Raw genomic sequence first — 12,528 nt, 5'->3', positions numbered from 1 at the left:
ATATCTTATCAATCTTAACAATAACCCTATTAAGAAGGTATTATTGGCCCCATTGTACACCACGAGGAAATGGAGGCTTAGAGACATTAAACTAAGTTCCCTTAGGGAGTAAGTGGCAGAGCAGAGATCAGATCCAGCTCTGACAGAATCCAAAATTTATAGCAAGCCCAAACTAGTGTGCAGACTGGATCCAGTCTAAAACAAATGAAGGCACAGATAATGTTTTCTAATTTGAATGAAATGCTGACCAACATTTCAAAATTAGGAGATTACTTTCAAAATCTGGTTTCTAGCTTCTCTTTGAAGAAATTAGAAGACTGGGCACAGTGCGCTCGTATTCCTGTGTGGTAGCAGTCAGCCAGCCCTACGGAGTGGCTACTTCCCTTAGAGAAGGCGTGTACTCTCAGGTGGACAAAATCCTCTCCTTCCTATTGCATGACACCTTGTGTAGCTCACCACCTCACCCAACTGGGTCACCTGCATGCCTTTGATTTTGCAGTCCTTATTCTAGTCTCTGGAGATGGTCTGTCTTTGGGTTGGAGTCCTTGGCTTTATCATTTGCTAACTCTGTGACCTTGGACAAGTTGCTTAACTCCTTTAGTCCTCAGTTTTCTCATCTCTAAGATGGGGATAAGAATAGTACCTAGCTCTTGAGGTTGTTTTGAAAGTATGGTAATCCACATAAAGTGCTTAGCATTGTGTCTAGTACCTCATAAGCTTTCTATAATAGTTAGGTGTTATTATTGACCACTATTCCAATTAACCGCTCTCCTCAGAAAGTGGGGTTCAGCAAAGTTTGAACAAGAAACCTTTCCCAGGGTCAGCCTAAATTGTGAACTAGGCCATCAGAGCATTGGCCATGGAAGGGTGATTATGTTGTAATAGGCAATAGAGAGTGTGGCTTTGACACAAGACTGACATGGTTCAAGTTTATCCTCTGACATTTTGGGGATCTTGGACAAATTATTTAACCCCTTTCTGACACATGTTCCTCATTTGTAAAATGGGTATGAGAATAATACCTACTTCATAAGGTTGGGTGAGGATCAAGTGAGTTAATACATGTAAAATGCTTCAGAACAGTGCTTGGTACATACCATGCACTCAGTGGATGTTACCTACTATTGAAAACAATTAATCAGAGTGTGCTGTTTGCTTCTGGAGAGATGAAGATAGAATATTTTAAATTGGATTGTCATGAAAAATTTGGGAAATTTGGAGGCTAAGTTGCTGCCCTTCACTTCCCATCTCCTCAGTTTCCTGCAGTTCGGTTTCCATTCCCTCCATCCTCCTAAAATTGCAAATTTGAAGGCTAATCCTCAAGTCACATCCAATGAACTCGACCTCATCTTCTAGAAGGGACAAGAACTTTAGAGATCAGCTCGCCTAATACTGTCAGTTCTCCAAAGGGAAACAGAGGCTGAGAGAAGCCCTGTGGCTTGCCCATCACTGACTTGTGACTGACCAAGAGCTATCGACTTCGTTGGCTGTATATTTACTAGATGACAGTGGGAATATGTCTATTTTCATAGGTGGTGGGGCTTGGACTCCAACATGTAGCTAGTGTAAGAACTCTCTTCTCTCTTTCAAACTTGCTCTTTCTGCCCCACAAACCTTGCTTAATGAGGCCGAGATCCAGTTAATATATTAAGAGGACTGCTCTGTCTTCCCCAGTGGGACCTAGGCCCTGTGACCCTCCATAGCTTGAAGACCTTGTTTCCTGATGGGTAATATTTTCCCTTCCCTGTGACTTGCCTCTCTGGGCCATGGTCTGATTTGCCTGCTGGCTCATTTGTTTCCTTGGGCTGCCTGCCTTGTTTGGCGGTTTTTAGTGAGCGTTCTGATCGATGCCAGGAGGTGAGGGGAAGGGCTCCGAATGGGCTCAATCATTGGACAAGCAGACTTGGTGATGGATGAGCCTTCTCCCCAGTGAGTTTTGGGTCAGGACAAGTCCAACTGATAAGTTTTTCCAAAACTGAGTAAGCCAGAAACAGTGTCAGCAGCATCTTACCACTTTTGTGGGTTTTGTATTGATTTTAAAGGAAATTCTCAGCGGCCGTTCCACATCTTACTAGAAATATAGCTACATCCATGATAAACTTAGATATATGCCATGTGAATTGTTTTAGAAATAACACTGGATGAGGGGTGAGAGGAAGGAAGAGAGGGTCTTTAAAAAAATCCCTTTCAAAATATTTTCTTTCTTCTAAGTATTGAAAAGGCCCACCATAACCCTTTCTTCTTCCAAATGATCTCATAGCTATTTATTGAAAGGAAATACCAAATGTTTATTTATTTTTTTAAAAGGAGCTTCTTCGGTCCTGATGATTCATGTCGATATAATTCTCCTCATGACTGCAGAGGCTCGTAGACAAAGCTATGCCCCAACTGATGTGCTGGTGTCCGAACAATTCCTGTCCTGGAGGAGGGTGTGCAGCCTTCTTTATTCCCCCTTCACAGACGTCCTTGAGCCCTTGAGACGGATGTGAGCGAGTGTTTTAGTCCTCATGCAAAACAACCATCTAAACATAACAGATGACATCAGCCCGGGCTTTTCAATTCCTGGATGGCAGCAGCGTGTTAATCCAGCCTTCATCCTGGATTTCATAAACTAAAACAAGAGAGCCTGGCAGGAGGACAGCGCTGCTGCTGGGTTGAGGAAATTGATGACGGGGAAGCATGCGGGCAACCCAGTGTATAAAACTCATAAACGTGTAGGCAGAGGCTCAGCTACCACTTTGGACGGCTTCTTCCCGCCAGCAAAGACCCCGCCGCGGGGAAGCGGAGCCCGAGCCGCCGCGGGAAACATGAAGAGCCTCCTGCTGCTGGCCACGCTCCTGGTCCCCGCGCACCTGGTGGCGGCCTGGAGCACCAAGTACGCGGTCGATTGCCCGGAGCGTTGTGACACTAACGAGTGCAAAAGCAGCCTGCGCTGTAAGAGGACGGTGCTGGACGACTGTGGCTGCTGCCGGGTGTGCGCCGCTGGTCCGGGAGAAACTTGCTACCGCACGGTCTCAGGCATGGATGGCGTGAAGTGTGGCCCCGGGCTGAGGTGTCAGTTTTACAGTGAGGAGGATGATTTTGGTGACGAGTTTGGTATCTGCAAAGGTAAAGAGTGACCCCTTTCTTCTCCCCGCCCAGGGCACACTGAGGGCTTTTAGCCAGCGCGAGAGATGAGGAGCCTTTTCTCAAATTGCAAAGAGGGAAAATGCAGGTGGGTTAGGGACCAGGTCCCCCACTGATGCTGTCATAGAGAGAGAGAGAAAGATAACTCTGCAGATTGCAACTGAACCCAGTGTGCAAGAAAACCCAGAAAGGAATACAGCATTTCACTCATTATGCCTGGGAGATTTTTTTTTCAAGTTCCCATTGAAGACTGTGTTGCCTCCTTTTCTGGAAAACTTCAGGAACTTGACAGGTAATCTGTTATGGATGGTTTAGGTGTCCTCTCTTCTGCAGTCAGTGATTACAGAGGTCTGCACTGGATAACCTCTTGGAGTGGTGGCTAGCCCTGCGGTTTAGTGATTCTTTGATCTTAAAAGGGTCCACGGGATGGAGGGCACCTCTCAAGATCAAATATTTCTGATGAACACTAATGCACTTTGTGAAATAGGGCAGCTTAAGTCATCTAGCAAAATGACTCACATTCTTGGAGGAAGATACCCTGAAGTATAAAACAAACCTCATTCCACTCTATAAAAGGTTTTGGTCATCTAGAAAAATGAGTGTAAGACCAGGAAAAATAACACCTAAAGAAAAACTAAAATTGGAACTCTGTAAAGAAAGAGGTTAGCACTCTTACAGACTTAAAGAAAAATGAAATTATAGCTAAACAATGCAGTTAAATATTTGTAGAATTTATTTCAAACTTAGTGACTGTAGTTTACAATGTTTAACATGTTTAGAAACGAAAGAACGGTGATTTTAAAATACTCTGTGTATGGATACCTCATGATCTCATGTTAAGAACTATTATTAAGATTCAACACATATGTTATAGCCCCATCCATCAGTTTTACAGTACAAAGAAGCTTTTATTTTTATTTTTTATACATCTTTATTGGAGTATAATTACTTTACAATGCTGTGTTAGTTACTGCTGTACAGCAAAGTGAATCAGCTATAAAGAAGCTTTTAAAATTAAAGGGACTGAGAAGTTTCTAAATAATTCTTATTTTATGTGTTTAATACAACTGTAAGTTTTTATGAATGGTAATCATCCAGTATTGAGCTAATTCCATTAATTCTTTTAGAAAAATATTTTATAAATCAATTACCTTTTAGGCCACAAAACATACTAAAGGTTAGGAAATAAATGCTTGAACTTTTAGGAGAATTTTATTTTTTGCTTAGCTTATTTTTGTTTATAACCAATAAAAAGTAGAAGAGTGAGGAAACATTTTCTCTGGTGGACATTCACATACATTTCTTTCAGCTGAGTAGGATCTCTATTTTCTGTAAATTATAGGGCTTATCAGCCAAGAAAAAAGTACTTCACACAGGGAAATTAGGGAGGAAGTGGTTAACACAATCATACTTATGATATAACAAGTATACGCCGTGGACTGCTTTTTCTCTTGGCATAAAAATTGACTCTGTATGTGTGATTGTAAATGTCCAATTACATATGGGTAAAGAAACAAGCTGTAAGGCATCTGGAGTCTTTAGCACTCCAATATTCACTGAATGATTGAGGTAGCTGTTAATAAGATATATTTTTAAAAGCTGTTTAGGATAGCTCTTGGACATCCTTCAGATTGCAAGTGAGTCTGGTTTCGAACATTTACTCTCTGCTGGGAATAGTGAGGCTGTGTGAACCTCAGCAGTTAGATACATTATATTTTGCTATAGGCAAACTCTCTACTTTAGCTTTTTTTTAAAAGGACACCCCTATGAAAACTGTATACTTTAGCTGCATATCTGGATGTTTTTTAAATATTCAGATGTTTGGTGTCGCGTTGCCCAGATAACAATATTTATTGAACACCTACTATCTGCCCAGCATTATTCAGTACATTGAGGGATACAATAGAAGCATAACTGAGAATCTGGCTAAAGTTTTAGTTTTCAATATCACTGGAGACACAGTCAGATCCCAATGCTGTGTGATTTTCTGCCAGATACTTTTTTCAGGATCCCTCTTAAGAACTATTCTTCCCAACAGAGAGGCCAAAGTTTAAAACCAGGTGCTTCTCTAATCTGTAGGATGCAGAGTACAGCAGTCCTAAATCTCTTTAAAAAATATAGTTCATTAATATCTATCTTGATCATTCTGTGGAATATTAGATTGCTAAAGACTTAGATGCCTCACAACTTGTTTCTTCACCCATGTGGGATTGTACATTTACAAGGATATTCTTATGCCATGAGAATAAATATTCTGCTTGGCTGTTCAAGCCTGGCTAGTCTATTGAGATGCTATTTACATCATAAAACCCATGCATTTTTACTAAATGAGTTTGTTCTCTTTTTCTCAATATAGTATGTTTTAGTCTAAGTATGAAAACATTGAAGCTCTAAAAGCTTCCAGATTTGGTTAGGTATACGAATACATTCTCAGCTTCCTTTTCATTTAGCATATTGGATCTTAGCTCTGCAGAGGGTTTTAGTAGTGAATCCTCTTAACATCTGGAGGAGTTAGGTACATTTGTACCACCATTTTGATAGATAAGGAAGTTGATAAGAGTTGGAGCAGATTGAGGTCTAGCCACTTCGTGAAGAGCTAGGATGATCGCCCTCTTAGCCCCTGGTTAGTTTAAGCCCTTTCCTGTACCTTTACAACAGTAAATTGTCTGTGATTACAGGTGATTCAAATACAGCATCATATCTCTTAAGCTCTGTGAGGAGCTGATGCACATGTCTATTCAATTGCCCACCTTCACTGAGCTGTCACAGAGGTAGCCCATGAGACCTTGTCTTTTGGTATCTAAGCAGAAAGTAGACAGAATTAAGACTGGTTCAAGGATATTGGTTACGTGTATCTGTCTTCAATTAAACTTCACAGCAAGACACTACAAGTGAGGCATCCACTATCTGGTCTTAGTGTGTGATTTCACATTTGTGACAAGGTTTCAATTTTCAAAGCCTGGGATTTTTGGAGAATTGGGTTTTATCTGATAGTCAATATTCATGAGATTTGTCCAATTCCTGAGGCTGTGCACACGGGCTGTGAGGATGGACGCTTATGTACAACAAGCAGCTCCCTCTCTCAACTTTCCCTTTATCCTTAGACTGTCCGTATGGCACCTTCGGGATGGAATGCAAGCAGACCTGCAGCTGTCAGTCGGGCATATGTGACAGGGTGACCGGCAAATGTCTGAAGTTTCCCTTCTTCCAATATTCAGTAGCCAAGGCTGCCAACCAGAGATTTGTTTCTCACACAGGTAAGAATTGATTCCTGTATAAACATTGAAACATAGCCTCATTTTCAGTTTGAATAAGAAAAAATATGGATGAGTAGAATAAGACGTTGGTTTAAATGATTTAGTTTCTTTTATTTAATTTAAGGGAAAGGTGGAGGGTTGTTGAAATTTGTTGCTTTTTTTCAAAGAAACCTCATTAATAATTTTGAAGATTATATCATTTTTGTAAAGTTTACCCAGTTTATATGGAGGATAAATATGATTGATTACAGAAAAAACCTGTGCTAAAAAATAACCGAGATATACAAAGTTATTTAAATTCTTCAGTGATCTGTTTTACATACATACTAGACAAAGCTGCTTCTCTCCCAACTTCACGTAGAAGGAGTACTCTGAGGAATTTATTGGATAAGACTTAAGAGCCAACATAGAAAATATAAAACATTTCTTTTTTTAAACCAAATGGAAGTGCTTAAATGGAATAATTCCAAGCATGCCTTTTTGTGGCTTTTGGAGACAATAAGAGATAGTATCTGTGATTAAAATTTGGCAATCATCTCTAAACCTTTGAATGAAAGTGTGTGATGTTCACATACTGCTTGTTAGTGCTTCTGTATTTCTTACACAGGTTGTTAGAATGTGAGAAATACAGCCTATAAGACTATGCTATTAACCTATTTGGTTATCTTGTTGAATAAATTGTTAGTACAGTAAAGCTTTAAATTGGAAAGCTTTAAATTGGAAGTAGCTACATGTTTAAAATAACATGTAGCCAGAGCAACTGCTAGTATCAACAAACTGTATACTTTTCCCCCTCAGATACAAATAGTTGACAGTCCAAATCTATTTCACTTTTTGTTTCTGGTTCTTTGCACTTCAAATTAAATAAGATTTGAAATATTGACAAATGTGCTTATTTCCCAGCTTTACCTCCTTCTTACATGTGGGTTCAGTTAAGTACATCAAGATAAAGGGGAAATACTGTGTTTTTCAGTGAATTATTATTTTTAAGTGTGGCTGTGCCCTTAAACATTAATTTAAATTGAAAACCTGTTTTTAACCTATTAGGTGAGTATCTACGTGAATACTTGATCTGGATATTGAGATCAGTATTAACATTATAAATACTTATGACTTGTCCCTATAGTTCTTGAAAAGCAAAATGGAAGAAAATTGAATTTTAAGTTCGGAAAAATTTTTTTGTTGAGGTGAAATTCACCTAACATAAAATTAACCTTTTTAAAGTGAACAATTCAGTGGCATTTGGTATATTCACAGTGTTGGGAAGCCACCACCTCTATCTAGCTCCAGAACACTTTTCTCAGCTCCAAATAAAACCAGTACCCATCACGCTGTTACTCCCACTCTTCAACCCCTAGCAACCACCAATCTACTCTCTGAAATGAGGAATTTTTTTGTTTGTTTGCTTTGTTTTGTTTTTGCGGTACACGGGCCTCTCACTGTTGTGGCCTCTCCCGTTGCGGAGCACAGACTCCGGACGCGCAGGCTCAGCGGCCATGGCTCACGGGCCCAGCTGCTCCGTGGCATGTGGGATTTTCCCGGAGCGGGGCACGAACCCGTGTCCTCTGCATTGGCAGGCAGACTCTCAACCACTGCGCCACCAGGGAAGCCCTGAGACAAGGAATGTTTTGAATGGTTTGATTGTCTTTAGTACAGGGAAACCTATTACCTCAGCACAGCTAGCTGCCTCAAACACTTGTAGCTCCTTTTGTCTTATTTTGCTTTCTTAAAACCGTAGGCTACAAAGAACATTAAAGGAGCAACTTTAGAATCCCTCTTCACTCGTTTAAGATTGCACCTGAATCTTTCCCACCAAGAGAGAGTTAAATCCCTGGTGAATCTTTGTTGCTGTTTGGGATGAAGGTCTGGGGGGCTCTCGAGCTCCTCTGGAATATTCCTCAGTGATGGAACTCTGTTGTCTCACCTCCGTCCTTCCTGCTGCACACACAGGAGCACATCCTCTGCTCCTCTGGACCCTTGTGCAGTCTCTTTCCCTCGGGCCTGTCACCCTTTCTCGTTTGCTTGCAGATTCTGCAAAAATCTTGACCACTGTATAGATGCCTTGGAAACAGATACACTTGACCCTTGAACAACATGGATTTGAACTGTGTGGATCCACGTATATGCACATTTTTTTCCCCAATAAACATAGCACCTGTATTTTCATGTTACAGATCTTTAGATTAACTAAGTGTGGGGAACAGTTTGTTTTCGATTAGAGATCACAATCCGTGGAGTCAAAGAACTAGGGTTTGAGTCCTGATTCTATCCAAACCGTTTCAGCTTCCCGCCCTTGGGTGAGTCATTTACCAATTCCTTTGTTTGGGGGCAGATATAACAATAGGTGGGTTTTCTACTGCATGGGGGTTGGCATCCCTAACACCAGCGTTGTTCAAGGTCAGCTGTATTTTGCTGGATGAAAGTTACATTAAGGGTTACACAAAAAATATTTCTGTGCCCAGATTAGGTATCAAGATTCTTATTAGAAATTTATGGAAAAAGCATTTTCTGACCTAAGGTGTTGCCTTTCCTGAGCTAAAGGAGCAACTAAGGATGACTATTAGTGTGACCTCGGTAAACCTTAATCAGGTTGAGGATGGAGCACAGAATATCCTAAAGACCTCGTGGGAAGGCTGCCCAGGAGCCCTTCCGTTCAGTTTTGCATTGTCCACGTGGGACTTCCTGGGCTTCAGGTGCTACTGTTTACAGGAGGGGGCTTGGGGCCTCTGTCCTGTCTTGGGCTTCATATCACCTCTGCAAAGCCTTTGTAAATGGCACCAAGGTTCCTCAGCACAGGGACCTCGGAGGTGCCTTTCATACCTTGATTGCATGAGGTTGTCTTCTCTAACTTTCTACCTGTTGGTCACAACATTCTTGGCAAATGGACTTCCTGGTTTCCCTTCTTCATTTGTTGTTGTTGTTGCTGTTTAGTAGTGAGCTTTCCACCTTTCTAAGATTGGGAATTCACAAGGAGTTTTTTTTTTTTCAGGGGGTGGGTGTGGGGTAGTGGTAAGATTTATTGAGTTTCATGAATTTACATACATTCATTTAACTACTGGGCCATGCTAATCTTCATACAGCAGAATGTGCACTGCTAAAGCAAACACACCTCATTTTTCTGAGAAGCAGAGAACTTCATTTAAAAAATTCTAAATATTACAAATTTTTATGTAGAGCAAGAACTATCTTTATAAAAGGTCTGCCCTTTGGTCTGCCTTCTGCATTCTGGAGTCACATCGATAAGCTAATTCCTTTTCCATATCAGATAGTATAAGAATCTTACTTAGAGATCTATACTTACAGCATTTGCTCATTCCAAAAGTATTTAAGTGCCTACGATGTTCCAGGCACTGTTGCAACAGTGAACAAAACAAAGTCCCTGCCTTCACGGAGCTGATACTCTAGTGGTGGAGTGAGATAATACAGGGAACAAAAGACAAATGCATATATAGAATAATGTCAGGTGATAATAGGAGAATGAAGAGAAATAATTCAAGGAGGTGCTAATTGATAGCAGGTGAACACAGCATAGACTCTTGGAATCTATTAAAGATTTCATTGCAAATCCATTGTAATACAAAAATAAGACAAAACCGTACTTGATCTTGAAGTTATAAACATTTGGAAATGATTTGTATTCCTTCTACTTTCAGAGCATGACATGGCATCTGGAGATGGCAATGCTGTGCGAGAAGAACTCGTGAAGGAGAATGCTGCCCGGTCTCCTGTAATGAAGTGGTTAAATCCACGCTGATCCTGGGTGGGATTTCCAAGAGAAGACTCTATTTTAATGATCATTCAACACACAGCCAACACTTTAGGAATTGTCTGTATTATAGCATATGGACATGTAACTTTTGGAGAATAAGTGTGATTCAGGGTGGGTCCAGAAAAAGAAAAAGTAGGCTACTAACAATCCATAAAATGCATATGACTGGAGACTCTTAGATATTTGTTAAATATTTGAATGCGTATAGATTTGTTTAATATGTGTTTATAGTAATAGTGAAGAACTAAAAATGCAACTTAGATAATCTTAACCTGGAGGGAGATCAGCCAAAGAGAAAGCTAGCCAAACCTGAAGACCACAGCGAGTCCACGGTTCTTGACTTGATGTACATTAATGTTGGGATATGGGCTGGAGGAAGAGTTAGGAGCAAGAGAAGGTGGCGCTGGGGGTGGGAGAGTATGACATTTAGATATTCCTTGTGGTAGCCTCAGTAGAATTTAATTGTGCTTTTTCTTCACTTTGGGAAAAGTGAAAACAAAACAGTCCCTGAAGGAAGTGGGATGTTGGAAACTTGCAGGAGTTTGAGTAGTAGCCTTGAATTGAAGCAGGTTTCAAAGGGCTGCTAATGTAGTTCCCAGGTTACCGCACCTGAAGGATGGTTCTGGGGCACAGGGCAAACACACACTTCCATAAATGGTTTTAAAGGATGCCACCTCAGATGGAGAGAGCAAGGAAGTATTTTGCCCACTTGGGGGAAGTGTGAAGGTAAATATTTATATATTTTTGTAAACAGTTGTTAGTACAAGTCATCCTCCATACCCATATTTATCACCCTCTTGAGAAAATAAACATAATATTGTTGTTTAAAACGGTTAGAATAAAGGTATAACTCTATAAGGTTTTCAAACACCCAAGGCATGGTAAATTTATTATTAATAATTATAGTAATATTAATAGTAATAAGTGTACGAGAAACCTAGAAAAATTTAGTCACTATGGATTTATAAAAGGTCAAAAACATGAGCAACAGAGGGAATTTATTTAAAAGTAAGTGCAGTGACATAGATGAGTTTTAAATTCAAAGTAGAAAAAGCTTTTTAGGAGGTTTGGAAGAGAGTCAATTTCAGCAGGAAATGTCAACTTTAAAATATAGTTCATATTAATGTATTTTTTTCTTTAAACTTGGTTGATAAGTGGAATTATGAGTACACTTGGAAGGATCTTAGCACAAACAGGACTGTTGTACTAGATTTTGTTAGGAAACATTTGCAGAAATATTTTATTTGGAGTGAAGAATTATTTAAGAATCATTTCACTATGTACCTGTATTTTATTCTCAAAGTTTGCCAACAGAGTTGTGAATGTGTGTGTGGCAGGGTCTTTGAATGTAAGCTGAATAAGCTGTTAGGATTTGTTTTAAAAGGACAAGTTTATTATTGATCAATAAAACAAACAAGACAGCCTCTCCTAGTCCATTCATGACTTCGTTAATCATTAAAATATTTAAATGATTCATTCAATGAATAACTCTTTAATACATATCAAAGGACAGGCTCCTCATGTAAATTTTCTGCTACAGATAAGCATCTTCTGTCAAAATGTGAGACCAGAACATGTATTTCTTTTTTTTGTTGTTTTTATTTATTTATTTTACATCTTTATTGGAGTATAATTGCTTTACAATGGTGTGTTAGTTTCTGCTTTATAACAAAGTGAATCAATTATACATATACATATGTTCCCATATCTCTTCCCTCTTGCGTCTCCCTCCCTCCCACCCTCCCTATCCCACCCCTCCAGGCAGTCACAAAGCACTGAGCAGATCTCCTTGTGCTATGCGGCTGCTTCCCACTAGCTATCTACCTTAAGTTTGGTAGTGTATATATGTCCATGCCTCTCTCTCGCTTTGTCACAGCTTACCCTTCTCCCTCCCCATATCCTCAAGTCCACGAAATTGAGCTATTTGTAATGAGGTGGACAGAATATGTATTTCTGCCTCACATTTTTGGTCAACCGATGCCTTAGAGCTTCCTGAAAAGTTGGTCCTTATACATTAACCTATTCCACAGAGGAAAAACCAAAACCAAAAACCAAAAACCAAAAAAACTTCTATTGGTGTTTGAAAGTGGTTACAAACCTTTCAGTTAGGCAAAGACAAACCTTTCAGTGCCCATAAAAGAGTAGTAAAAAAAAAAAAAAAAAAAAAAAAAAAAGAGAGAGTAGTAACATACAGCTTTGAGGCTTGAGAGTATCATATTCAAGAATAGTATTAAATCCAACATTGTAAATCAACTATACTTCAATAAAATTTATAAAAAAGAATAGTATATGTTCACTCAGCCTTATATGCAAATTATGGAAACATTTTAAGTGAATCAATACGATACGGAAAAAATAATGTTTGTATTAGGAAAA

General features: G+C 39.6%; 1 protein-coding gene across 1 annotated transcript; it reads left to right on the top strand.

Moving 5' to 3' along the window:
* Positions 1-2,590: 2,590 nt before the first annotated feature.
* Positions 2,591-11,576, top strand: ESM1 (endothelial cell specific molecule 1). Its single transcript, XM_024740344.1, has 3 exons — positions 2,591-3,108; positions 6,231-6,383; positions 10,037-11,576. The coding sequence occupies exons 1-3, from the start codon at positions 2,667-2,669 to the stop codon at positions 10,135-10,137; spliced, it is 696 nt and encodes a 231-aa protein (XP_024596112.1). The 5' UTR covers positions 2,591-2,666; the 3' UTR covers positions 10,138-11,576.
* Positions 11,577-12,528: the final 952 nt, after the last annotated feature.

The sequence above is a fragment of the Neophocaena asiaeorientalis genome, unplaced genomic scaffold, assembly GCF_003031525.2.
Source record: "Neophocaena asiaeorientalis asiaeorientalis breed wild unplaced genomic scaffold, Neophocaena_asiaeorientalis_V1.1 scaffold57, whole genome shotgun sequence".
NCBI classification, from domain to species: domain Eukaryota; kingdom Metazoa; phylum Chordata; class Mammalia; order Artiodactyla; family Phocoenidae; genus Neophocaena; species Neophocaena asiaeorientalis.
Note: the sequence above shows the minus strand (reverse complement) of the source record. Positions and strands in the feature narration are given on the sequence as shown.